Below are 26,827 nucleotides of genomic sequence, written 5' to 3' on the forward strand. Positions count from 1 at the left end.
CATAATAAATTTTTTTAAATCTATCTATATTTTTATTTTTAAAATTTTAACAAAAAATTTTAAAAAAAAAGAGAGATTAAAGTAAATTTAAAAAATCTTTAAAAATATTTTTTTTATTTTTTTATTTTTTATTATTTAATATCTAACTACAAGAAAATAAATAAAAGTGAAATAAAATTAAGAGATCAATTTTATTATTTACTTTTTATTAACCTTCCTTTATATTTTTAAAATTTTTTAAAACTTCAAAATTAAAAATAAAAATATAGATAAATTTAAGAGATCATTATGAGTTTAACGACATAATTTTTTAAAAAATTAAAGTTCTTAGTGTCTTCAATGATTTTTATGAAACTTCTTAATGAAATAATTGATTTGATTTAAGAAAAAAAAATTTTATTTTAATTTAAACCTCAAATAGATGGAAACTATATTATGAGAAGGTAGAGAAAAATGAATACTAAAAATTCAGTCCGGTACTACAAAAATTTTCTATCGATTTTTAAAAATAAAATTTAAAAAATATTTATATTAAAAAATATTTATAATCGGCCTTCCATAGTGGTAGATATCATGCTCAATAATTCTATAAAAGGACGAAGTAGAGATGTAAATTCCACAACGGATCTCTTTTCAGCCAACCAATTTGCTTAGAATTCGATATTGACCGTTGGATGAAAATCATACGGTGGATAAAGTCGGGAAACATGGACCGATGGACGGATGAGGGAGCGACGCACGTGTTTTAATGATGGAGAACGATCATGATCACGTTTCCCATGTGTTAAGGAATTATACATAAAGAAAAGGAATTATACATAAAGAGAATAATAATAATATATGAGCAAAATATTGCATTATTAATATTCTCTAACAAAATGTTAATTAAAGAAATCTTTATTTTAAAAAAAAACACACACACAACTTTGCATACGAATTTCTCAACGAGCAGGGAAAACCTTTTCCATCACAACTAATGGCCTCCCTGCTTCACTCATAATACAAAGTATTCATCTCCCAACAAGTAAATTATGTTATCAATATTTTAGTTTTCAACAAATACAAAAAAAAAAAAGATAGCTTAATCTTGCGATCATGGAGGATTGAATCTACTCTTCAGCTGGTGGATCGACCCATCGGCCGTGGTCCTTTATGAGCTGAATTAGAGCATCAGTCGCTTCCTCCATCGCGATACCTCTCTTCAGCACAGTCTGATAAACAAAAAGGCAAACAAGAATCATGATACTGTATGGATTCTCCTACGCTATTGAGTTTGATTCATCTATTGTATCGTCATTTATATTTAAATGAATTAGGCTGCAGAATGAGAGTCTAAAAGCATGAACTAGCATGAAAATGGCTTAGAAGGAAAGTGAATTTGTTTGGTTGGATGTCAGCAGTTTAGATGCAGTCACAATGGGGAGAAGACAGAAATTACCTTGCCGACGTAGAGATCAATCTTCCCTGGAGTACCACCAACATAACCGAAATCTGCATCCGCCATCTCGCCTGGCCCGTTCACAATGCAACCCATGATTGCAATCTGCAAAGGAGTAGTTGAGTGAAGTGTCAGTTCTGAAGATGTCTAATAGGACTCATAGAACAATGCCAGCAGAGGGAACAGAGTTTACCGAAACACCGGGAAGATGTGAAGTCTTTGACCTGATCTCAGCACTTATGTCTTGAAGATCGAAGAGTGTCCGTCCACAAGATGGGCAAGACACGTACTCCTGCAATGAAGTTGCAAGAGTTGATGAGAAATAACAAGATGTGGAACTAGTTTTCGCATTTGGATTCGAAGTAATGGAAGATATGTATGGGTTGCTTACAGTTTTCGTGTTGCGCATTCTGCAACCTTGAAGTAAGTTAAAGGAAGTATTCCTTAGGAACTCAAAGTCCTGCTCAGGGGCCTCGAGTAGGATACCATCTCCGAGCCCATCGACTAAGAGGGAACCAGAATTGCTCCCAGCCGTAATCACCAAATCGTCTCTGCCAATTTCAGGACAAGAGTGTGAATGAACAACCATTTTCACTTTGAACATTCAATGGGTTTTATCGAGATCACAATCTTACCTGTGGATCCCTTTGGGAAATTGGATATGGTGGATAACAGGGAAGTTAAGTGAATTTTCTTCTAGATACTCAAACAACCTGAAAGTAGTAAAGAAATTCGTATAAGTGCCGAAGGATGTACCAATCGGCTTGAGAGTAATAACAATGATAGTCGCTATGATCATTTACCTCCTAGCGGCATGAACTCGGCTGAGCTTTTCTTCGCTCAATGGGGCATCATGTAGCAACATTGTGATATTATCAACATTCTTGATGATGTCTAGTTCGTCATATGGTTCATCCCCACGAACAGTTACAGCCAGTCGAGTACCTAAAAAACAAGCACATCGTTGAATTAGTACAGCATTGTAACAAAGGGATCAAAAGAGAGTTGAATGACAATCTATATCACCTCTCGGCAAAAGCTTGTGAGCACCAGTGGAAAGTTCGTTGAGGTTAACAAGGATAATTGCGTTAGGAAGTGGTTTCTCCAGTTGTTCAGATAGTGGAACTATAACACCCATGCTTATGTCAATCAACCTTTTGAGAGCCAACCTCTGGTCAAAGGTAACAAACATGAGTCAGTCCCCCTTGATCCTAATCATTTTTCGTATTTACATTCGTCGAAAACAAGTCTTTGGTGATAGGATTCTGAAAAGTATATAACTTAAATCTTCTAGCTTTCATGTTTAAGAGAATAATAAGGTGTGCTTACAGCTTCAGCATCTTCTAAAGGAGGAAGTTCTCGTAGAAGAATAGAGTCCACAGTTGCCAGGTCCTGAAAATATCGAAAGGTTAAGGTACTTGCGGGCTGTTATACTGGTTTCGAGTGTAGCATTTGCAATACGGAACTACAAACCTTGAAAGGCATTCCAACCACAAGTTTTGCTGCGAGGGACTTGTAAAGAAGTTCTGGAGTCTGGCAAAAGAAAATAGTAACATGCGGTGAAGGGGTGAAATGGATGCAAATAAAACAAATGGGATTGTTAGATGATAATCATATTAAGAGATCGAGAAGCTAAATCAAACTAAGAATTGAATTTGCATGACATTAAGATGTCTACCTTAAGCATGTCCAAGGACACTGGCATAAGAACTGAACCATCACGATGAAGAACACCACGGTAGTCCACTTCTTCACCCTATAAAAAGGGTTGGCAAAGGTTAGAAGTCTTCCTATCGATGTTTATGGAATGAACCAAGAAAACAAACAAACTAACCTCTTTCTGCACTGGAAGTTGACCAGTTCTACGCTGGAAGTCAAAACACCTTCTATGTTTCTCCTCAAAAGGTGCCTAAAGTTTTTTTGAGAGGTACAAGTTAGGTTTTTAGTGCAAAAAACAGTGGGCATACAAAGACTCATAGAAAATGGCAGACGAAATGAAACATACAGTTCCTTTCTGAAGATTTGAAGCTTGCATGCCGAGGTTAGCCAATCGCTTACAAGGATCGATTTCTTTCTCTGGTGGTTCCGTCAGGGACACCCTGATTGTATCACCCAAACCATCCTGTTGAACAATGTTAGAGCATATCAGTTTCACCGATAAAATAGCAATCTGCCTGACAAAACACAAGTACATTCTGAAAAAAAAAGGTGTTCGAAAAGTACAAACCTGAAGAAGCGTGCCAATACCGATTGCAGATTTCATCCTTCCATCTTCTCCCTCTCCAGCTTCAGTAACTCCTAAGTGGAGAGGATAATCCCAACCTTGAGCATACATCTCCGCAACAAGCAATCGATAGGCTTGAACCATGATAACCGGGTTACTCGCTTTCATTGAGAAGACAAAATTATGGAAGTCTAGCTTCCGGCATATCCTTGCAAATTCAAAGGCAGATTCAACCTATCGCAGAAACAGAGATTTTCAGCATAAATTTTTCTGGAGAACAATATTCAATGTTTAGCTCTCGCAAACAAGAATGCTAACCATTCCTCTTGGAGAATCTCCATAGTAACTCATAATACGATCAGAAAGACTTCCATGGTTTGTCCCAATTCGGATTGCTCGTCCATATTGCTTACACTTCTCAACCAATGGAGTGAAGACCTGACCAGTAAGACGAACTTATGATGAACTGACTAGTGAAGTATTGCATATAGAATATATGAACTATAGAATAGCACCAATACTATGATAAGATCCTGCAGATACATATAAGAAATAATTTCACTGTATAGTAGGATTCAGTAGTATCAAAAGGAATTCAACTAGAAAATGTTATTAATGAAAACAAAAATTCAAGTTTCGACTTTGAATTGGATTCAAAAAATAGACTATAGTGGCAATTTTCTGAACCTTTTCGATATGCTCAATCTCTTTTTGATATTCTTCATCAGTATACTCTAACTGCTCAAACTGGGCTCGCCTGTCAGCTGCATAGAAAGAGTTTCAGTATTGTTTCAAAATTAACAGTAATTTTATTCTTCAAAGTAAAAAAAAAACAAACTGTAGAATGACTGACCAAAATTTCCAGGGTTGACTCGGATCTTGTCGAAACATTCAGCTACTCTCAACGCAATTGCAGGCGCGAAATGAATGTCCGCCACAAGAGGAATATTGTAACTGGGTTTCATCAGAAACCAAAATGAATATACTAATACGAGAAGGTTTTCTAAAGATTGTACATTTGTCACACAATGCAGCAAAGTTAAAAATACAAGACCTACTTGTTTTGGACAAGTTTGTTCTTAATTTCAAAACAAGAATCCGCTTCTTTTCTCCCTTGAACTGTTATTCGAACCAAATCAGCTCCTCTATCTGCAATTCTCATTACCTGGCAAGAGATCATAATTAGTTACAGAAACACTATACGAAGAAAAGCATCTAGTAGAAAGCCTTAAGAGAACCTAAAAAGAAAGTAAAAGGACTGCTATGACAGTTTTCGCTTTGATCTTAACTCAACCACACTGACATTGTTTCACATTTGCATGGGAAGGTGCTAATTTCTTAGACTTCAACTACCTCCTTCTAGGTCATTTAAAAGTTAAAGGGCATAAGAATGCTTCATGATTGCTTAGGTTTAATTGAAAGTCAAGAGACATGAAATAACCTAGAACATTTCGAAGTAAGTTAAAGGATAAAAGAATCTAAAAACTATTGTCATTCAATCCCCAACTGTTAGTTTGAACAATCTACAGATAAGCCTATCCTTGAAACTTTAATACTGCAGATTCATAATTAATGCATAGAAAAGATATGATCAGTAAAATGTAAAATTGCTAAATTAAATGTTCAAAAACCCAAAATTATGTAAGCGAACCTCCTCAACAGTCTTGTCAACATCTTTGGTATCTGAAGTGGTCATAGTCTGAACTCGTATGGGATGCTCGCTACCAAGGGCCACATTCCCTACCATCACAGTTCGAGTCTTTCTCCTGACAGTCTTGTGTACAGATTCACAATACTTTCGCCGGGGAACTGGAGAGATGAAAAACAAACACAAGTTAAGTCTTTCCACTAGTTGTGTAATTACATTTTTATACTTCCATCTAGCATTTAACTACCATATTTACATATCGCAGATTGATAATGGGTAATATTAGTTGATTTTGTAGATAAAAAGTCTGCTATTCCACCAACACAATAAGGACTAAACCCACCGGAAAACAAAAAGGGGACCAAATCCTAGGCTACATTAACACAAAATGAAAAATCGATGCTCCGTGCATCGATTGTGTCGCAACGGTAACAGACACTACTGAACCGACAGAAGTCTTTTATACATGATGAAGATGGATGACTAGAGAGCCCAACTATCAATATATTAGAAGGATAAATTTGTACCTAGAAGAGGACTTCCTTCTGAGGCAGGCTCGAGTTCTACAATGTCAGAGCCAGATTTTGAAGAATTTCTAATCACAGAAGCGATTCTTCTCCGAGGCTTCATTCTTTGTTGCTCAGGAGCATAAGCAATCCTTGTGAAGTCTACACTCTTCACGAAGCCAAGGCTGCGGTCCACAGTGCGCAGACCAGTCATGCCAGCCATTGATGAAGGAACAGTTCCAGTGGCCATGATCCCAGACACCTTTCTTCCCACCTTCTCAAACCTGTGCCGAGAATTTTATTAGCAAACAAAGAATTTGTTGATGTTTGTCCAGCAAACAAATAGAAGATTGTCATTAGCATAGAAGTAAAATATCAAGCCAAAATTCCAGAGGGGGAAGTTCCTTTTTTTATCTGAGCGACTATCAATAAGCTAAGAAAACCTAGGAGAACATAGAGAACTTTCTGTAAATGCAAATGCTTTATCAAAGATTCGGGTATGTCTGAAGAGCAAAAGAAGTTCCGAGGAAGGAAGAAGTACCAATTCCAACGGAGAAGGACTGAGGAGGCAGACCGCGTACGAGACCTTCCTCCTTGCGCTCGCCTTCCTTCCTCCTCTTACTCTTCTTGCTGCTGCAGCTGCCGGCGCGCTTGAGTTGGAGTTCGGCCGATTGTTGCCCCCGCCGCGTTCTTATACCCCCAAACTGGTCCACCTGCACGAATTGAACGCCGTAGGGATTCCGGCACGGAGATACAAAATTGATTGGCTTCTCATCCCCTTGGCGTTGACCGAACCGAAATCATTCAAGGTCAAGCCGTCAACGTTGCCTTCACAGCGGCAGCCTGGTTACGGGACTAGATCTGACGACTCACGTTCAATCGACTCAGCACGCGAAGTTTGACTCGGACGAAGCAGCGTAGCTCTTCCGGCAATAAAAATAAAGATATTGAATCGTGACATGGAAAAAGCGGCGATCCGCCAACCTTCTCCTTCATCGACACCCCCCTCCTAAGTAGTCACCGGCTAACGGTGGCGCCGCCGCCGGGCCGAGACGGCGCTGGAGCTGCTTTGGGTGGCGGAGATCATAATTGACGGATAAACAAATTATAAAGATCTCAGTTGTCTGTAATTTTTGTTAAAAATCACTTTTTTAACAAATTTTTTCTTACAAAATCCTTGTTCAAACACACATAGATATAATAATCTTCATGAAACAAACAAACAAACGGACTCTTCATCTTCTTCTCCATATGCTATCTCATTTCAAGCACAAAATTGACTTGTTCAACGCTTGTTCTATAATTTACATATTTTGAACAAATATTGCCCTGTGAATGCTGAAGCATCATGATTAGCTTAAATAATTCCAAACAAAAGAATTCAAATTACTTCTAGCAAGCCATAATTTCCACCTAGATATCAAATCTTCAATCTTAGAAACATATCATGATCTCATATTACCACATTCATTTTGAAAGAGATACCTCACCACCTTCATTCTCAAAATTGATGGATATCTCCCCCTACTGACCTCCTTTACTCCCTATTCTCAAATCAGTAAGCCTCAACCCAACTGCACTTATTTCACTTGCTCATCTTTCCCCCTTCTCCTTCACAGCATGAATATACTTGTCTACATCAACAGCTCAAGTTCACTCTCATCACAAGAAAAGCATGGGAGAAGTAGCAACTCTCCAACAAATATCTATCTATCTATCTAATCAAAAGGAATGAGGCATCAAATAGAAAGAAGGAAAGATGGAAACCCAAGTCAACCCCACAAAAACCTCATCCTCCTGCCTTACTTCTTATGGTTGAACCTAACATCCTTTTGTCGTGTTCATTGTCCATCGAGTACGAAGAAAACTCCAACCTTTCCCTGTCACTCTCCATCAGTGTGCAGATGGAGATAGCAGAATCTGTAACAGAAGTTGGCTGGTTACTGATGGCCTTCATGTCACAGTGAGATCAGTGAAAGTTTGGCTGTGTATCAGTCATGATTCCTATGGTTAACTGTCCAGAGACAAATTAAATGACTCGCCCAAATCTCTCTGCAATCACGCAATCCATATTGTAAGACTATCAATTATATTATTAGTATCATCTGGAATTACAGTACCAGTTTGCTTTCAATCTTCTCGAGCTCTCTTATGTTTGTTAAAGAATCCAACTTTGTGTATTGCGATACTGATGATCCCTCTGTTCACGCACTGGAACAATTGGGCTTTGATTATGTACACTGGTTTGAGTTACCTGAAACTGATCGATGATGATGATGATGATTAGGAGCTCCAGTTTACTCCGGGGAGCTGGTAGGGATGCTGCTGGAAGATGGAGGCACCGTGAATCATCTGGTCATGGTACGCAGTGCCATGGGGAGTCTGATTGAGAAGCATCCGGGTTTTGTGCACGGGATCTTCGTGTGCAGCAGCGCTGCTGTTGCTACAGCTGCTGGCGTTGTTGTCGTCGGCGGAATCGAGAAGTCTAGTGGTTGGCGGCGCGGCGGGGATGTTGGGGGAGTCGGTGTTCCAGTAAGGGGAGGAAAGAGAGTGGCGCAAGGGGAAGGTGAGGTTGAGATTGGTTCTCGGCGCGGCGGCAAGGTGGGCGATTGGGTTGGCGGGCAGGCCGACCTCGGCGGCGAGTAGCCCCTCGAAGAAGGTCTCGTCGTTCTCCATCAAGGCGTTGTAGTTGGTCAGCGGCGGTCGATGTCCTTCTGTCTGCCCGCCCGACGCAGCACCGAGCGCGTCATCGGCGCTCCCGTCCTCCGTGGACGGCCTATCGCCGACGCAGCTGGTGTTGCTCTTCTTGTAGATGCGGCACAACACCCAATCATCCAGCTACAACACAGTACAATAAATCGATCGATCGAACGTTCTCGGAGCAATGGAGCGCGTTTAAATTTTTAGGGTTTTACCCGGAGCGATCCGCCCCTCTTCTTGCTGGCAACATGGGGCAGTCTGCTGCTGTGGTGGTGATGGTGGTCGTCGTCGACGAGGCGGTACTCGTGCATGATCCAGTTGGTCTTGATGCCCTTGGGCGGCTTGCCGCGGTAGAAGACGAGCGCCTTCTTGACGCCGACCTTGACCTGCCTCCCGCCCGAGGTCAGTATCGGCTTGTCGGTACCGGTGGCCTTCCAGTACCCGGACGTGGCCGCCCGGTTGGGCCGCGCTCCGTTGGGGTACTTCCGGTCCCTAGGGCTAAAGAAGTACCACTCTTGCTCCCCAAAACTGGCCTTTCCTGCGACAACAATTGCAGTGTTAATCAAGCGAATTGCAGAGAGTAGGAAGGAGGCGACGAAGGGGGCGGAGTCACCTGGGAGTTCCCAGGGGTCGAACTTGTAGAGATCGACCTCGGTGATGATGGCGACGGGGAGGGGGGCGGAGGCGGCCTTTTTCTTGAGGTAGTGGACGACGAGCTCCTCGTCGGTGGGGTGGAAGCGGAAGCCGGGGGGGAGGTTAGGATGCTGCGGCGGAGGTGACGGCAGCGGGGGCGGCAGTTTCATGGCGGCGCCGGAGGAGGAGTCGGTGCTCTCCATCTCCATGTCGAGGCGATGGCGGTGGAGGGTTATAAAGGGCTCGGGAGGAGGGCGAGCGGCGCGACTGGTGTTAACGCCGACTCCGGTTGAGGGCGTGGGGAGTGGGGACCACGGCGGGGCGGGCGAGGACGGTGTGACCGGTTGGGACGGATGACGTCATGCGACAGGCTCTGCTGCCCAACAAATGTGATAACTGATAAGAGGGGAAACTTCACGTTGCCCCTTTTCAGTTTCCTAAATTCCTTTCAACTCCCTCTATTTATAAAAGTTATATTTTACTCCACGAATTATATTCGAAATGAAACCTCCGTTGATATTCTCAAAGTTCATAGCTATTTGAATTTATGCATATAATATATGGAAATATATGGGTAAATTTACTAATCATCAAAATAATATCCACTCTTATTTTTTATTACCCAAATTACTGCAACTAATCCAAATAAATAAAAAATAAACTAGACACTTATAACGTGTAACATTTACTATTCATTTATTCAAAAAAAAAAAAAATCTACCACCTAGCGGTTTCACACGGTCAGTCTCATGATCATCTATGAGGAGTAAATCAGAAAGCTACAGTTGACCACAACAGAGGAGGACATTATCTCAGCTTCATCGAGATTCGTTCCTTGTGCTACTTCAGCAACTTTATTCTGTCATAACTAACTCAACTATGCTCCGAGAAATTATTTTAACTTAAGTCAATAGTATGCTGTAGTAATTAATCATAATGTTATAACATGCAAACAAGTAGTATCTTGTTTAAAACAAGTTAAAACAACGATCAACAGTGTGTTATAACAATATCGCATCAACTATGGTTAATAGTTTGTAGTATGTGGTGATTTGTATGGTCCGTAGATGAGCATGCAAGTGTTGTGATGTGTAGACATGCGGGGTTATGGTGTCTTGGTGTTGGTGGTGTCATGAGTTTGATGTAGTTTCTTGTGTGAGATCATATGTGTGTGCTCAATGGCAAATGTTGTCTGGGTTATAATGCTGATCTTTTGATTGTACATTTGAGGGTCTAACCTCTCCTATTTTATTTATATATGAACTATTTTTTAAAAAAAAACTATGGTTAATATTTGTTATAATATACACATAAATAATATAAAAATTTATAATCTTATTGTAGCAAAATGTGATAACTCTCATTCGGGGTCCCTTTAGGACTATCTCAAGCGATATGGAAATGAGGTAAATCACAAGAGACTTCATCCAATATAATAATCATCTGAGTTAGTGAACGAACATAAAATTTTCTAATGTTAAATATATATATAGAGAGAGAAAGAGAATGATAACATATATCCCCTTTTTAGTATTAGAAGGATGTGTACATTTGCACTTTGAGTCAACAAATCAGGAACTTAGTAATTAAAGTTTAACTAATCCTAAATTAATTGGATTAAAATTTCAAAAATTCAAGCTAGATACTGTATTAATTTTGTAGAATGAATTGGGAATTTCGAAAACTTTCGAGAAGAAAGTGGAAAAAAATCCCTAGTAATATGATAATATAATATAATATAATAAATGGGCATTTGTTGGGTTAGAAATATAGCATCGAATATTAATTAATGAATGTAAACAAATGAAATGGGCCCAAGGATCCTTCCAATTTTGAGGTCGCGATCAGCGACTACCATCAATGATGACGTTAACTCGATCAGTTTTTGGACACTTTTATTATTATTATTATTTTTATTTTACTATAAATTCATTCTATATTATTTATTTATTATTTTTAGCACACGTCCCCAAACGACCTGGACCCGCACCGCCTCAAATCAACACTACCAGCCACAGGCAGGGAGGGCCCACCGTAATTTTTACAATATAATATTAATAAATATTATCAGAAATAAAATATTAATTATGATTTATAATTATTATAATATAATATTGATCATGTTAATTTATGTTGATAGATATTGATAAAAATAAATTCTCATATTATATTATGATAATTATATAATTACTATATCATGATTTATTAGTGTTGATAAAAATTAAAATATTATTATAATATAATATTGATCAATATTAATTAAAAATAAAATTTATATATAATAGTTATATATTATAATTGTTAAAATATAATATTATTAATATTAATTAAAATTAAAATATTTATGTTAGAGTAGTTATGAAATCGTAATTATTATAATTGTATAATAACTATTAACTTGTATCTATTATAAATTTGTAATTCGATATTGCTAAAGATAGTTTTGGAAAGTAAATGAAAGTTGGACAATTTCAATAAAAAAGGGACGATCATCTTTTAATTTCTGTCAACAAAAAAATCCAAAAAATTAACAGGATGTATTGTTTAAAAAAATAAAAATAGCTACTTCTCTAACATTATTACATTAAAATTAATTTAAATTATTTAAATTTAATTGAAATAATTTTAACTTATCAAAATTACAAGCACTATATCCAAATACTCTTTATGAACTTAGCACAAAAAAATACTCAAATTTTATTAAAATTATTCTAATTTGATTAAAATTAATTTAATACTATTTGTAGCAATTATGTCTATAATATTATATTTTAACTAAATTAAAATATTTTTAATTTAAATTTTAACAATTTTAATAAATTGATAAAAAATGTATTTTAATGCAAAGGGCTTCTTGGGTTATAATTTTGATAAGTTGAAAAAAAAATTACTTTATGATGCAGTAACACATATTTTTTTAAAAAAATGCCCTTTTGATAAAATAGAATAAATTGAGAGAAAAATATTTAGGTAAATAGTAATGAATCAAATAAAATAAAATATATATATATATATATATCAATTTGAGTATTGAAAAGTTTTAGATATGCATTTTCACTTTTTTTTTTTTGGGTGGGCACGAGGAAGAGGCTGGAAACGGCCTCTAGCTGTTTGCTGTGCGCTTGATGTCATGCTTTCGGTTTGGGTGATGTGGACGTAATGCATGCGTCATCATAATCAAAGCAGAGTGGGCCTAGTCCGTTTTTGAAAAATACGTATTGTATTTTTAAAAATATTTTTGGCGTTCAATATTTAAGAAAAAATAAAAATGAGTCACTTTTTTTAGTGAAATAGCGGAAAAAAATATTTTTTATTTATTATCAAAATAACATTCTATTTTAGATTGATATATATTTTTATTTTTAAAATTATCTTTATTTTTACACTATTATAATATTTAAATTCTGATTATAGTAATAGCATTATAGTACAGTAGCATTTTAATTTTAATTAACATTAATAATACTATATAATATTTATTATTTATAATTATTATAATATAGACTATCAATATTATATTATAGTAATTATAAATCATAATTATTATGATATATGAAATTTATTTTTATTAATATTAGCCAATATTATAATGAAGCAGTTAGGTTATTATAATTATATATTTTTTATTTTTAAAATTATTCTTATTTTCATATTATTATAATATTTCAATTCTGATCAATACTAATTTAGCAATATCATACCTAATATAACCATTTCATTTTTTATTGAGATTTTATTATAGTAATATTTTTCTTAAAAAGAAATGTGAAATCCGCCACCTCAGCGGTCCCACACGGTCGGTCCCACGATCATCTGTGAGGAGGTAAATCCAGAAACTGTAGTTAATTATAACGAGAAAAGGGTATTACTCGGCTTCACCATATATTATAGTAATACTTCAAAATTGATCAACATTAATAATGACGAGTGACATTCACTACATAACCTATGGATATTTCTTAATGGGTTCAAGATAATGGCCCCAAGCCCAAGCCCAGTTTGTTTTCGATGTCCAAAAATCTCGTTGATCCACGTCACCCACAAACACGCGTGGCAACTCCTCGCGTAAATAAACGAGAAAAAAAAAAAGAAATGAAACGCATAGATTCTCTCACACGCGTGGATATAAAGCCGACGAAGGGCAGACGTGGCGACCTGACAGCGCTTGCTTACGTGTACGCGACGCAGCAATTATAGTAATCTTATCCAAAGCAACAGGATTCCGGGATGTGGGCCCCACCACTTTTTTGTTTCTTTTCGGCTCGGATCTCTCAAATCTATGTACCTAGATTTGCTAAATTTGACTTGACGGTTGGATTTCACCGCTGGATCCTCGTCAGAAATCTAGATCCATAAACTACTATAAGTAAACTCACTCGATCCCCCATTCCTCAAACTCCATTCCATTCCCATTCCCATTCCCATTTGATTCCGAGACCGGAAATCGAAGATGTTGGCGATCTTCCAGAAGAACTTTGCCCGCCCTCCGCCGGAGCTCATCTCGCCGGAGCACGCTGGATGCCAGCGCCACCCCAAGAACCCCGACGAGATCCTCCGCGATTTCCACGCCGCGCACCCCGGCCACTCATTCGGCGCCACATTCGGCGGCGGCGCCGCCCTCGCCTCCCTCGGCCCCCGCGCCCCCCGCCCTTCCTTCCTCCACCGAAGGTCGAATTTCGAAGCGAAATCCGCAATTTTACCATCGCGAATCATCCGAAATCAACTGAAATTAAAACTTTTTTCCTCTATTTTTGCAGATTGTTCTGCAGCTACGACGACGTTTACTGCGTGTTCGTCGGGAACATCCACAACTTGAGCTCCCTGGTGCGCCAGTACGGCCTCGCCGGCAAGTCCGCCGACGAGGCTCTGCTCGTGATCGAGGCCTACCGCACGCTGCGGGACCGCGGGCCCTACCCGGCCGACCAGGTCCTCAAGGACCTCGCCGGCAGCTTCGCCTTCGTCGTCTACGACGACTCCACCGGCGCCGTCTTCGCCGCCCTGGTAATTGCATCCCCCCTCCCTGTTCGACGTATTAATTTCCCATCGAACTAGAAACGCCGTGTGTTTAATTTCAACTCGGGCGCGTCGCTTTGTGGCTGCAGAGCTCCGACGGCGGCGTGCCGTTGTACTGGGGCGTGGCGGCGGATGGGTCGGCGGTGATCGGCGACGAGGTGGAGATCGTGAAGGGCGGCTGCGGCAAGTCGTACGCTCCGTTCCCCGCGGGGTGCATGTTCCATAGCGAGGGAGGGCTGAGGAGCTTCGAGCATCCCATGAACAAGGTGAAGGCGATGCCGCGAGTCGACAGCGAGGGCGTCGTGTGCGGCGCCGGCTTCACGGTCGATTCCTTGGACAAGGTCAACGCCGTGCCGCGTGTCGGGAGCGCCGCCAACTGGGCCTCCACGTGGGACGCTTAGAATCTCCATGTAATCTAGCTGCCGTGTGATGTTATGATTGTGTCGTTCATTTGAAAATGTAACTTCTCCAATTCTGAGATATCCTTTGCAAAACGTATTATGAAGAGGGACTCTAGTAGAGAACAAGAGGTGAAAAATATTTTTCTCTAACGTAATTAAACAAATAAAAAATAATTTATCTAAAAATTAAAATGACGTCTGATATGTCACATTTTCAATTAAAATTAAATGGATATCTCATTTAATATTTTTATCTTTATCCTTTGCAGCTCTTATGATGTAGTGTTGATGGTGGGTATATGATATTTCTGATGTAACAATGAAGGGTCGAATTCCATGGAAATTCACCATTCACTTTTTTTTTTTACTTGTATACTTGAATTTACCTCTCTCTATATTCGTGGATCTCGGAGCATTGAGATGATGGATTCATATTTTTTTTAATAGGTAGTTGCTACATACCTTCTTTCATATTCATGGGGGCGACTATAAGGAAGTCATTGAGATGCAAGTTTCATTTTTTTTAGTAGGTAGCTATTATATATTGTACGATAGTAACATGCAATGGCATAGTTAGGGTTTTAACTGCCTTGGACTTCAATTGTTGGGTTACATTGGACTCAAGATTACACTGGGCTAGATTGGCTGAATTGCACTGTAAAATAATGTATTGCCTTCCATTGTAACTGCATTATAAAATAATGTATTGATTTCAGTTAATGAGTTGTACTGGGTTGGAGTCCAATACAGCTTAGCACTAGCTACGCTATTGGTAACATAGAGTCTCTATCATTTATTTTATTTATTAAAACATTAATTTAATTTAATTATTACTTTTAAAAAGTAAAATTAAAATAATATAAAATGACTATATTAGAAGTTAATTTCTAATTCCTATATAATAAAAGGTAGTAGTTAGGTTTTACACGTTATACAAACTAAATATTAATTTTTATACTATGGATTAAATTCAAATAATATTTATTTAAAATATAATAAGTATTATGGAGTCTTCAATATTTATTTTACTTATTTAAATATAATTTTAATTGAAAATAAAATATTTTAACTACACTAAAAAAGTGAAATAAAATGAGATAATTTTTTATCCATATTAATAATTTAATTCCATCCTAACCAACTCAATTATCTTTCACGTAAAATAAGATATCCTAACGATTTTATAAACAATGAACATCTTTTTCGATTTTTATCTAAATAAATTATTTTGCAATTATCTCTCAACACGTGCTACTGCAATTGTCAATGTAACTTCTTTATCAAACGAGCACGTGCGATTAATGACTCAACCTCAAGCTACTCTAATCACCTCTCTTGAGTCTTGAGTCTTGAGTCTTTGGCTCTTAAACGGGTTGAACGCACATGGACGACTCAAAAATACCCGAACCGCTAGTTCTGCACTACCACTTCATGGATTCAAATTGGGGGTGGAGTTCTGGATCCGAGTCCGAAATCCGATTAAAGAGGTGCCGTTGCGTTCCAAAAACCTCAGGACCAATAAAATCTCGCCGTGACGACTGCGACGCCCTACAACTTCCTGACGCCGCTTCGTCACGTGACGCCCGCGAGTCCACGACGGCGAATGAGCTGCTGCCACCGATGCCCTCGGCCTCTCCGCCGTCGATGATCGTCTCTTCTCTCGCCATGTCCGCCTTCGCCTGACCTCTCACCGCCGGAATCGGCCTCCCCATCCGCCGTAGCTCCTGCTCTCGGTCACTCTTCCCGGTACGTTTCGATTCCAAGATCCTTCTCCCCGGCCTTAGTGTTTCGCGAAAAACTGTCTGTTCATTTTCTTTTGCGGAGGGATGACTTTCTTGCAGTGTCGTGTTCTTGATTGGGGTTTCTTTTTGTTCCACAGGCGGCGGAGGTGCCAGATTCGCTTGCTCTGGTAGCCGATGATGGATTTAGCTTGTGGCGTTCGGACGCCGTCGATGGCGCTCGATCGCAGCATTGGTTCGGGTTATTTGAGGTTGGGATGCAGAGGGCGGAGTCGCTATTCAGTTCTCGAGTCTAGAGTTCATATCGGGACTCGCTCTTTGGGGAGGAAACGTTGCGGGCTTCGTTGCATTCCTGGTGGAGCGCACGAGAGAGGTTGCGCGGACTTGTTTAGTTTTTCCGAGCAAAAGGGGAAGGCTTATCTCCTTAGCCATCGGAAACTATTGAACCGGTCCATGCTATTGAGTTGTCATTCCAATGATTCCATGGCATATATTGACGCTAGCAGAGAAGATTCTGATTTGACTCAAGTTGAATTTGTAGATGAGCATAAATCTCATATGGAGGAATCAGAAGTAGAGCCTGCTTCTGATTCTAAGTCGATTAGCCCACTGGCAGAGGAAAAGGATGCCTGCCAGATGGATGAGCCAAGGGAGTTGCTCCAGAAAGCTATCAAAGAATTGCAGGCTGCTAGGCTTAACAGTGCCATGTTCGAGGAGAAGGCATTGAAGATATCAGAAACAGCAATTGCCTTGAAAGATAAAGCTGAACATGCTTGGGATGATGTCAATTCTTCTGTTTCCGCCATTCAGGAGATTATTATTGAGGAAGATATTGCCAAAGAAGCAATTCATAAGGCTACCATGGCACTTTCGATGGCTGAGGCCAGGCTGCAGCTGGCACAAGGAACTACTGATTCCAAAATGGAACAGAGGATATTGCTAGAACCTTCTGTTGATAACAACAATGAACAAACACTTTTATCTGCTCATGAAGAGATCAGGAGCTGTAAGGAAACCTTGGAAAGCTGCAACGAAACATTTAAACATATCCAAATAAGGAAAGAGGAACTTCAGAAAGAAGTAGAGACGCTACGTGAAATTGCTGAGAAAGCTCAGTTGGAATCATTAAAGGCTGAGGAGGATGTGTCGAACATTATGCTTCTCGCTGAAAAAGCAGTTGCTTTTGAAGTTGAGGCTACTCAACGTGTTAATGATGCAGAGCTGGCATTACAGAGAGCTGAGAAAGCCATCACTTCTACTGATGCTTCAGAACAGCAACCACAACCTTCTGAAGACCAGTTCGTTAAGGAAGAGACAAGTTTTGTGGAGTTAGCAGGAGCTAGTATTGATGCTGGAACTTCTGAAATAGATGATGTTTTTCTTGGTGATGTAACTGCTAAAAGCATTGAAGTGGTTAAATCATATGATGAAATGAGTGATAAAGAGAATGGAAAGTTAATTTTGGATTCTGTCAAAGATGCTGTGGAGGTGGAAAAGTCGAAGGCAAAGAAGCAGGAACAACAGAAGGACTTGATTAAGGATAGCCCTCCATCTCTTTATTCCCCCAAGACATTGTTGAAGAAGTCATCAAGATTTTTTTCTGCATCATTTTTTTCTTTTCATGTAGAAGATGAAAAATTCACACCTACCTCTGTCTTCCATGGCCTTGTTAACTTTGCAAAGAAGCAAGCACCCAAGTTGGTTATTGGGATACTTTTTGCTGGGCTGGGGTGAGTTTTATCATGGTAATCCATTCACCGCATCCTAATAAATATATGTATTGACATTGACAAGTTATACGTGCTATTGAATATGTCACTATCTTCATTTCTGATTTCTTCAATGCAGAGTACCCTGTTGCTATGGGGATCTTGTATCAACACTAAAGAACATAGAGCTTCAACATGACATTTTTTTTGGCTATTGCTTTTGAATCACGTGGGACATATTTGAGAACTCTACACATGGAAAGAGTGATGTGATCGTACTACCAATAATTTTCCTTGGAAGACAATCATCTATCTTATAAAATTAAACATGATTGTTATTACAAACAAATAGGATGGTGTAGATTATACTAACACCAGCTGTGGTTGTGATGCTCCTCTATGTTAGACGTTCACTCATTTATCTTTATTTTGTAACATCACCTAAGGCCTAGGAAGTGCATGATTTTGGAAGTTGCCTATTGAATAGCTAGGTTTGCATGTGATCATCGTAAATCAACTATTTCATATGTATGTTGTTATCATTTCTTTGTTAAAATGTTGCATTATGTAGAAGATTATGTTTCCATTCTTGATCTTGAAAGTAGAATTGTTTGGTGTGGATGGTGCAACTTTACAAACACATCATTTCATTAAATTACTATTAAACTTGAACTAGTTACTATGCTATTATGCTTATGGAAGGGTTTACAGACACATCATTTCATTAAATTAATGTGAAATTTGAACCATTTATTATGCTATTATGCTTATGGAAGGGTTAGTTAATAACTGTTTCTTCTTAAAGTGATTGGATTTTCTTCTTGATTACTTATTTATCCTGGAGAATGTGATATGGCTTGTAATACTACTTCCTACTCTTTTCATATGAACAAATATTTTGTCAGGAGTTAAGTGATTTTCTTCTCATTACTGCATCAGGGCATTCTTTATAAGTAATCGAGCAGAAAGGACCTCACAACTGTTTCAGCAGCCGGATATAATCACCATTGAGGAAGTTGCCTCATCTTCCAAGCCTATGGTTCGGGCAATAAGGAAGATCCCTAAAAAATTAAAGAAACTTATTCAACACTTACCTCAGCAAGAGGTATGCCATTTTGACTGCAGATAAAATCTAATTAAATTTGATTTAATTTTTTTAGGTGTTCATTAAAAACATTAAACAATGATAAATAAAGCTTTTGAGTAAAAATTTATTTTTAACTTATGTTTTTAGATAAATGAAGAAGAAGCCTCCCTCTTTGACATGCTGTGGTTATTGCTAGCTAGTGTTATCTTTGTACCAGCATTCCAGAAAATACCTGGAGGTAAGCTCAACACCATCCTGTTTACAGTATTTGATTAATTTACTCTTTTTCTCATGCTCTTTTTTTCTCTCTCTCTCACACATAAAAGCCTACTAATGGTGGTTGTTTCGAGGAAAAGTATCTTCTGCCTAATGCCTAGTATCAAATTGGTCCCTCATAAATAGTGGAAATGCTTTCTTTGTGTGCCTTCATGATTTACCTATTTTCACTTGCATCTTCTAGGTAGTCCAGTACTAGGTTATCTTGCAGCAGGCATCTTGATTGGCCCTTATGGGTTGTCTATCATTCATCATGTTCATGGGACAAAGGCCATTGCTGAATTTGGAGTTGTTTTTTTGCTGTTCAATATTGGGCTCGAGGTAGTGTCTCAATTTGTTTTTGTCATCAATTATGAATATTCTAATGGTTGATTATCTGTCATGTTTAAGGGGCATACATTATTTTTTTTCTTATTTATATTGCAGCTTTCTGTTGAAAGACTAAGCTCGATGAAGAAATATGTCTTTGGATTAGGTTCTTCTCAGGTGAGTCTATTGTACTGTTGAAATGTAGTGGAATGTTGCAAAGAACTCTGTTATCAGATGTGATTTCTCTTGGAATTTTGAAGGTTCTAGTCACTGCTGTAGTTGTTGGGTTGGTAGCTTATTTTTTCTCTGGGCTACTGGGTCCAGCAGCAATTGTTATTGGCAATGGCCTGGCTCTTTCATCTACAGCAGTTGTGTTGCAGGTATTCTTTTTTCCATTTTGCCTCGCCTCACCTCACCTCACCTCACCTCATTATTTTACTTCTTTGTTTAAACGTTTTGTGATTTTAATGCCATTATTTTACCTCACCTCATTCTTTTTCATTTTTATATATTTTTCCATATTTATTTTGTACAATTCAACTAGATTTATCATGCACATATTTCTAGGTGTTGCAAGAACGAGGGGAGAGCACATCACGCCATGGACGTGCTACTTTCTCTGTGCTGCTCTTCCAGGTATAGCTCTCCTCTTTAGGTCTAACTTTCATATTTGGCTTGAAGAACATGACACTATCCTGGTCATAGTACCACTTAGGTGAGATATTAGGCTCTTCAGTTATGCTGTAGTATATACACTTGCCCTGCTATTGCAGTGCTAATTTAGCAGGGTAGTTTCACATAGGAGATTCTCAACACCTGAGGAAACTTGTTTATGCGGCTTGTAATTGTCTATTTTTAGTGCTTCTGTCTATATCTCTCGATCTGTAAGTTTATGATTTATTCATTTGCAGGACCTAGCAGTGGTGGTTCTATTGATTTTGATACCTCTCATTTCGCCAAACTCGTCAAAAGGAGGGGTAGTCTTCTATAACATATTTCACATATCTCACATGTTGCAGAATTTGTATTCTTAAATCTTAGTAATAGTGTGATCAGAATTTACCTTTTAATTGCATGGTCAACTTTTTAAGCTATAGTATAAATAGGGATTTTTACAAGCAGATCTGGATCTTTAGTTGTTTCTGTTAAGAATATAAATATATCAAATAGTCGAAAAGTCCCTTTCCTAACAACTCAAGCTTTCCTATTGTCTGCTGGTAAAACTACAATATCTTTTGTCATCTTGTCACAATTTTCTTTATGCTCTTGATTTCATGATTTTCCAAGGCAAACAATTTTTTCCTTCAATCCTAATAAAACATTGACAAGAAGTTGTTTATACTGGTGTCCATTAGTCTAAAATTGATTATATTTGCATTTGAAGGGTTAAAAATTATCATGAGGCCCTTCATCTGTTTGTTACTGACATCATCTGCAAGTATTGACTAATAAGAGTTTGTACAATCACTTTGTAGAGAAATTACGGCCAATCTTCTTTGTGTTGTTATGCCAAATCTTGTGGATATACTGATTCGTTTAGTGTGAAGTTTGTTATCACAGTGTAACTTAGGTTTTCTTTGCCTGTTCTGGACCATCTTGCTGGGCATCTGCAAGCAAATGACATGGATTTCCTTTATTATTGTTTGTGCCCTTACATGCTATGCTTATCCAACTTCTGTTTTGAGTTATTATTGCATCGCAAGTGATTCTTAGCCCCAGACCCCTTGTATTTATTATTACTTGAGGGACTTCTACACCCTTCAAACATCATAAGGCAGTTTGTTGTGGATATGTTTTGTTTGCAGTTTTTGTACAATCTCTGTGATTACTGTTTCTTTTCATAGGTGGGATTTCAAGCAATAGCAGAGGCTCTTGGGTTGGCTGCTGTAAAAGCAATAGTTGCTATTACTGCCATAATTGCTGGAGGACGCCTGGTATAGTTAATCTTATAATAATCAAATTGATTGTATTGTATAATGGATGACCAACAAACATATTACGACCTTTCTATTGGGTGCCATCTTCCTAAGACAAGCAAAGTTATCATATTCTCTAGCCTGCTTATTTTTGCATTTAATAGTATCTTTTGTTAACACTATGCTAAGATGTATGGTGTTATTAAAAAGGATTAAATAAAAAGTACTATTATCTGGGAGTAATTGCATGTAGCTCCATTAAATGAGAAAAAATAAGTTAACACAGTATAGAAATCTTCAAAGAGATCAATAGATTCTATAGTCGGACAACTTGAATCAATTGGAGCTGAAGGTATCAGGGTATATGGAGACTAAATGATAAATTTGCAATGAATTAAGTGATTTAACCATAAATTGTTGTTTTCTCTCAAATTTTTATTCACTTCCATGCAATAGGATCACCAACTTTTTCTATGCTCATATTCTGAAAGTCCATACCATTTTTTAAAAATTTTCATTGGATATAGGGATTGTACTTCTAGAATAAATATTCTTTAGTGTCAGTGTTGGTACTTATTGTCTTTTGGGTATTATGAACTGGCAGCTTCTTCGGCCAATTTATAAGCAAATTGCAGAAAACCAAAATGCTGAGATATTTTCTGCAAATACACTCCTTGTTATCCTAGGAACAAGTCTTCTTACAGCACGGGTATGTACAACTGTTTACCATGATTTCCAACAAACCTTTGGATTTTGAAATGATGACAAATGAAATTTGCTGTACAGGCTGGACTTTCTATGGCGTTGGGAGCTTTTCTAGCGGGTCTCCTCCTAGCAGAGACTGAGTTTTCCTTACAGGTTGAATCAGATATTGCTCCTTATCGTGGCCTTCTGTTGGGCCTCTTTTTCATGACAGTAAGTACATCAGTTCTCATCTTTCAATATTTTCGTTATGCAAGTGAATGAAATAAATGGTCAATGTAGAAAGTGGGCTATGGCATGCCCTTTGATCAGTATTCATGGGCATCTTGCGGTACATTAAAAGCAGGGCTGGCATGGTATTCTGCAGCATGCACAATTGTCCAGTAGAGGTTGATTAAATGAAGGATGCACATTGTCAATTTCCTTGTGTAATAAGTGATCTGAAAGAGGGAAAAAATACTGCTCCCCTTAACTAGTTCAAAACTACCCAAAAAATTTGGTTGATAAATCTTCTCCTTTCCTTGCTAAGGCCTGTAAATCACTTTGAAAGTTGGCAGCTCAGATTTGACAGTTCAAGTAAGAAAGCACAACTTTTGCATATTAATCTGCAAGCTATTGACTTCTTTGAAGAAATGGTATTGCACAGATTGGGCAAGCAGATCAGCAATATGGATTAACATCTAGAAAGGGTCACTTAAACTCTCCAATATTAAGTCTCTGAACTTAGTCTAGCTGATATTTGTTGTATTCTTGACTTGAAACTGAACAAAGCCAACTACTTTTTTGAAAATCTGAGCCAAATAGAAGGCTATTGGTGATAGATGAATGGTAGTCATGGCATGGATATTGTTTCTATATGCATTTAGGCTATTTGGTGATAGATGAATGGTGGTCATGGTGTGTGGAGATATTGTTTCTATATACATTTTATGCCACTAAGGATGACCAAGAAATGCAATGAAAAGTTGTACATATCATTTCTACTCAAATCGTGCATCATGTTAATCTTAATTTTCACAAGGTGGCTAAGCAAGGGATATAATTCGTGCAGCTGAACTCAAAAAGTTGGGTCAAAAATTTCTTGATGATGATGAAACTAATAATTCAAATAGGCGCATTGTATTTTGAAATATTCTTGCAAAGATGTTTCTAGATTGTATTATAGATATAGTTTGCTAGAGTTCCTTTGTGATTGTTGATAATATAATCCTTACAATCTTCATGCCCTCTCTTACCATCACATCTTTTCAGGTTGGTATGTCTATCGATCCAAAGCTTCTTCTTGCAAATTTTCCAGTTATTATGGGGGCGTTGGGTCTTTTAATTGCGGGAAAGACTCTGGTGGTTGTTCTATTAGGTAGATTATTTGGTATTTCAACAATAGCAGCGATAAGAGTTGGTCTTTTACTTGCTCCTGGTGGAGAATTTGCATTTGTTGCCTTTGGTGAAGCTGTAAACCAGGTGATCTATTGACAGCTTCCCTGTTCCATTATTTTCTCAAAAGATTTACTGACTTATTTTACTCTTTCTGGAATCTGGATTTAGGTTTTAAACACTGCATAAATTCCTATATTGCACAGTTTCACAATTTTGACCGCTAGATGAAACTTAATCTTTCCTTTTTTTTTTTTGCAGGGCATCTTATCTTCTCAACTTTCATCATTACTGTTTCTGGTTGTTGGTATTTCAATGGCTCTTACACCGTGGCTGGCTGCTGGAGGCCAGTTGCTTGCTTCTAGATTTGAGCAGCATGATGTCAGAAGTCTGTTGCCTGTTGAATCTGAGGTAAAACGTTTTTAATCTGTGATATTTTGCAGGTTATTCCTTTTTCATGGCTATCGCATTATCCATTTTTTCCTCCAAAAACTGGTCACAGATTAAAATTTTGTATGTCTTGTATTTTATTAATAGTCATGAACTGGCATTATGGTATCTATCTTCAACCTCGTTCCATCTGCTTTGCCTTTATATTTGGAACAATGAATTATGTGGTTGGAAAAAGACATGTATTCAAGAGGGAAAACTACAGTCATGCTTTCCCTTGATATATGCCATATCAACTCTATTAAGAGGGAAAACTACAGTCATTCTTTACTAAGAAGGTTATAGCTTAGAACCTTACTGTTAGAAACTGATTAGCTCTCTCTCCCCTATACTTGAGGTCTTGAAGTAAACTAGAAGTCATCTGTCATGCTCCGAGGGTGTAATTCTCACTCACCAAGAGGTACCCCACTCGGTGACAGTATAATAAAAGAAATCTAGGAACCATATAAACAGGATAATTAAGAAATTCATCAAATTTATTTATTAGTTTTTGTTTTCTTTATAAAAATCAGTACTTAACACCATTGTTTATCAAATCTTGCTATTTCCTTTTCTAGTTGCATTTATTATGTCTAGTCCAACTTTTAATCTCGGTTGTCATCTTTATCTTGTATAGACTGATGATTTGCAAGACCATATAATCATTTGTGGATTTGGACGTGTTGGGCAGGTACTCTTGTTGCACTCTGTTTTATTAACTTATTTGCCATGAAGCTGATGGATTCTTGAATCATGAAGTTTTTGTTTGGATCTAAATGTAGAATAGTTAAACTCTTTTCCCCCCTTTTTTTGCCATTTAGATCATAGCGCAACTTCTTTCTGAGCGGTTAATCCCATTCGTTGCTCTTGATGTCAGAAGGTAAATTTCCCTTGCACTTCATTGCATAATGCATTTTTTTGCCATGTTTCATGTTTTAACCTTGTAGTTTGTATTATCAGTGATCGGGTAGCTGTTGGTCGGGCACTCGGCCTTCCTGTATATTTTGGTGATGCAGGAAGCAAAGAGGTTAGAGTTTCTCCACCATGTGTATTTGATCATATCGTATGTAATAAAGTGACATTTTTGAAGTATGAAACTTTAGGTTCTTCATAAAGTAGGGGCCGATAGAGCTTGTGCTGCTGCAATAGCTTTAGATACTCCTGGTGCAAATTATAGAACAGTTTGGGCCCTGAGCAAATATTTTCCAAATGTTAAGACATTTGTTCGAGCGCATGATGTTGATCATGGCATCAACTTAGAGAAGGCCGGTGCTAGTGCGGTGAGTGATCATATAATTTACACCTTTCCTTTTGCAAATCATGGTAAAATATACAAAACATGTTGAGCATTATTGTTTTTCCTTGAACAATTTCTTTTATAGATATATTATATTTTCATGGAAGAAGATCCTCCTGCCTGCCTTTCTAACCATGTGTTGTGTTATGGATTGTAAGGTTGTACCAGAGACTTTGGAACCAAGTCTCCAATTAGCAGCTGCTGTTCTTGCACAGGTGAATTGGTGCATTATGATCGAACTTTCATATCTCCGAGCAATTGGTACTTAGGTTTGATAAAAAAACTAGCTACCTGCAGTATTAACAGTGAACTTGTGGTTCCTCTCAGGCCAAATTGCCAACTTCAGAGATTGCTGCCACAATCAATGAGTTTAGATCTCGTCATCTCTCAGAGCTTACTGAGGTCTGTCTTTTTTTTTAATATTCCTCCTAGAGATTCCTGGTGAGATTGCTTAATTCTCATTAAAATCATACCTCAATATGATCATAAAATACCTGCAACCTCTTAATATCCATATAAATTTAACAATCTGCAAAAATATCGTTCAGAAATTAGTGTATGAGTAGCAAACAAGTGAAATGTAGGAGTTCAGAATTCTGGCTAATCTTAGTTCACTTATTTAAACCTCATAAACTCTCCTCGTCATAGCTCATAATTTTCCTTTTGGTACCAAATTAGAATTTGTCGCTCAATCAAGACCCCAAATTCTCAGCTGGCGCTTTATGAGACCCAACAAACGATGTCTTCATCTTTGCTTGTAGCTTTTTGTATTTGTAGGTTGTTAGAAGGAAATTAAAGGGTAAGGTATAGTTTGATATCATTAATGTTATAACAGAAAATATGTTCAAAAGTGAGAACTGACTCATTTCTTATGCTTCAGGAAGGTTGTGAGCTTCACACCGTTCTTTTCTTTTGTTTTTTCTTCTAGTTACTTGAAGCAAGCGGAAACTCTCTTGGATATGGATTTTCACGGGCTTTGTCCAAGCCAAAGCCTCCAAGTTCTGATTCCGACGAGAATGAAGTTATCGAAGGAACATTGGCAATATAGTCATCGTACAACAGATTTTACAGGAGCAGAATTTTCAACAAATGTATAGATGATAGTTTTTCATTGGGAAATTTCCCAATTGTAAATCTAAAGAAAAGGGGAGAACCCAGAAAACCCCCAAGTTTTACTCATTCATTGGGCTTTGACACGAGCTAATGTGGCTCAACCCTTTCTTGGGATCCGGATTAGCTGGAGCTTGGTACATTGGTCTGCCCCTTTTTTATTGGACTTTGACATGAGCAATTTGCTTCCTCTTAGTCAATTTCTGTTGTTTTCGTTCACTTGTAATGTTCTTATCAGTTTCCAAAAACTGTCATTTGAAAGGTGTTTAGAATTGAATAAAAGGATGCCTACAAATCCATGTTTAACTGTGTTTTA

General features: G+C 37.9%; 3 protein-coding genes and 1 pseudogene across 4 annotated transcripts; 2 read left to right on the plus strand and 2 right to left on the minus strand.

Annotated features, from left to right (window-relative positions):
• Window positions 1-879: 879 nt before the first annotated feature.
• On the minus strand, window positions 880-6,508 carry LOC141846155 (4-hydroxy-3-methylbut-2-en-1-yl diphosphate synthase (ferredoxin), chloroplastic-like). Its single transcript, XM_074734155.1, has 20 exons — window positions 6,358-6,508; window positions 5,838-6,100; window positions 5,314-5,471; window positions 4,721-4,827; window positions 4,516-4,616; window positions 4,350-4,426; window positions 3,981-4,100; window positions 3,666-3,896; window positions 3,444-3,560; window positions 3,273-3,347; window positions 3,117-3,194; window positions 2,912-2,971; window positions 2,768-2,830; window positions 2,465-2,609; window positions 2,242-2,383; window positions 2,074-2,151; window positions 1,830-1,989; window positions 1,632-1,730; window positions 1,439-1,543; window positions 880-1,211 (listed from the first exon to the last, which is right to left on the minus strand). The coding sequence occupies exons 2-20, from the start codon at window positions 6,064-6,066 to the stop codon at window positions 1,110-1,112; spliced, it is 2,247 nt and encodes a 748-aa protein (XP_074590256.1). The 5' UTR covers window positions 6,067-6,100; window positions 6,358-6,508; the 3' UTR covers window positions 880-1,109.
• A 1,418-nt stretch (window positions 6,509-7,926) lies between these two features.
• On the minus strand, window positions 7,927-9,512 carry LOC141846156 (NAC transcription factor NAM-B2-like; annotated as a pseudogene).
• Window positions 9,513-13,545: 4,033 nt separating this feature from the next.
• LOC141846342 (stem-specific protein TSJT1-like) lies at window positions 13,546-14,968 on the plus strand. Of its 2 annotated transcripts, XR_012603332.1 has the most exons (4): window positions 13,546-13,817; window positions 13,907-14,150; window positions 14,252-14,621; window positions 14,833-14,968. XR_012603332.1 is itself a non-coding variant. In XM_074734360.1 (3 exons), the coding sequence occupies exons 1-3, from the start codon at window positions 13,600-13,602 to the stop codon at window positions 14,561-14,563; spliced, it is 774 nt and encodes a 257-aa protein (XP_074590461.1). In that variant the 5' UTR covers window positions 13,546-13,599; the 3' UTR covers window positions 14,564-14,644. The 2 variants fall into 2 exon arrangements, 1 of the variants encoding a protein (XP_074590461.1); XM_074734360.1 differs by lacking the exon at window positions 14,833-14,968 and having other exon boundaries at window positions 14,252-14,644.
• Window positions 14,969-16,162: 1,194 nt separating this feature from the next.
• On the plus strand, window positions 16,163-26,827 carry LOC141846153 (K(+) efflux antiporter 2, chloroplastic-like). Its single transcript, XM_074734154.1, has 21 exons — window positions 16,163-16,309; window positions 16,443-18,032; window positions 18,951-19,116; window positions 19,246-19,336; window positions 19,559-19,695; window positions 19,801-19,860; window positions 19,944-20,063; window positions 20,251-20,319; window positions 20,595-20,660; window positions 21,528-21,617; window positions 22,204-22,308; window positions 22,386-22,514; window positions 23,553-23,762; window positions 23,937-24,086; window positions 24,742-24,795; window positions 24,926-24,984; window positions 25,065-25,131; window positions 25,208-25,384; window positions 25,560-25,616; window positions 25,729-25,803; window positions 26,330-26,827. The coding sequence occupies exons 2-21, from the start codon at window positions 16,480-16,482 to the stop codon at window positions 26,447-26,449; spliced, it is 3,555 nt and encodes a 1,184-aa protein (XP_074590255.1). The 5' UTR covers window positions 16,163-16,309; window positions 16,443-16,479; the 3' UTR covers window positions 26,450-26,827.

This window comes from Curcuma longa, chromosome 15 (assembly GCF_044706935.1).
Source record: "Curcuma longa cultivar G26 ecotype Majalengka, Jawa Barat chromosome 15, ITB_CL_G26_1.1, whole genome shotgun sequence".
Classification (NCBI taxonomy): Eukaryota; Viridiplantae; Streptophyta; class Magnoliopsida; order Zingiberales; family Zingiberaceae; genus Curcuma; species Curcuma longa.

Bases quoted from the DNA above. Each gene is read 5' to 3' on its own strand.
- LOC141846155 (XM_074734155.1), bottom strand. From the start codon at position 6,066: ATGGCCACTGGAACTGTTCCTTCATCAATGGCTGGCATGACTGGTCTG. The intron at 5,472-5,837 runs GTACAAATTTAT...TCATCTCTCCAG, and splicing joins AGAAGGAAGTCCTCTTCTAG to TTCCCCGGCGAAAGTATTGT. The intron at 1,990-2,073 runs GTAAGATTGTGA...TGAAATTGGCAG, and splicing joins TTTCCCAAAGGGATCCACAG to AGACGATTTGGTGATTACGG.
- LOC141846342 (XM_074734360.1), top strand. From the start codon at position 13,600: ATGTTGGCGATCTTCCAGAAGAACTTTGCCCGCCCTCCGCCGGAGCTC. The intron at 13,818-13,906 runs GTCGAATTTCGA...CTATTTTTGCAG, and splicing joins CCTTCCTTCCTCCACCGAAG to ATTGTTCTGCAGCTACGACG. The intron at 14,151-14,251 runs GTAATTGCATCC...TTGTGGCTGCAG, and splicing joins GCGCCGTCTTCGCCGCCCTG to AGCTCCGACGGCGGCGTGCC.
- LOC141846153 (XM_074734154.1), top strand. From the start codon at position 16,480: ATGATGGATTTAGCTTGTGGCGTTCGGACGCCGTCGATGGCGCTCGAT. The intron at 19,117-19,245 runs GTATGCCATTTT...TTATGTTTTTAG, and splicing joins AACACTTACCTCAGCAAGAG to ATAAATGAAGAAGAAGCCTC. The intron at 20,661-21,527 runs GTAGTCTTCTAT...TTCTTTTCATAG, and splicing joins CAAACTCGTCAAAAGGAGGG to GTGGGATTTCAAGCAATAGC.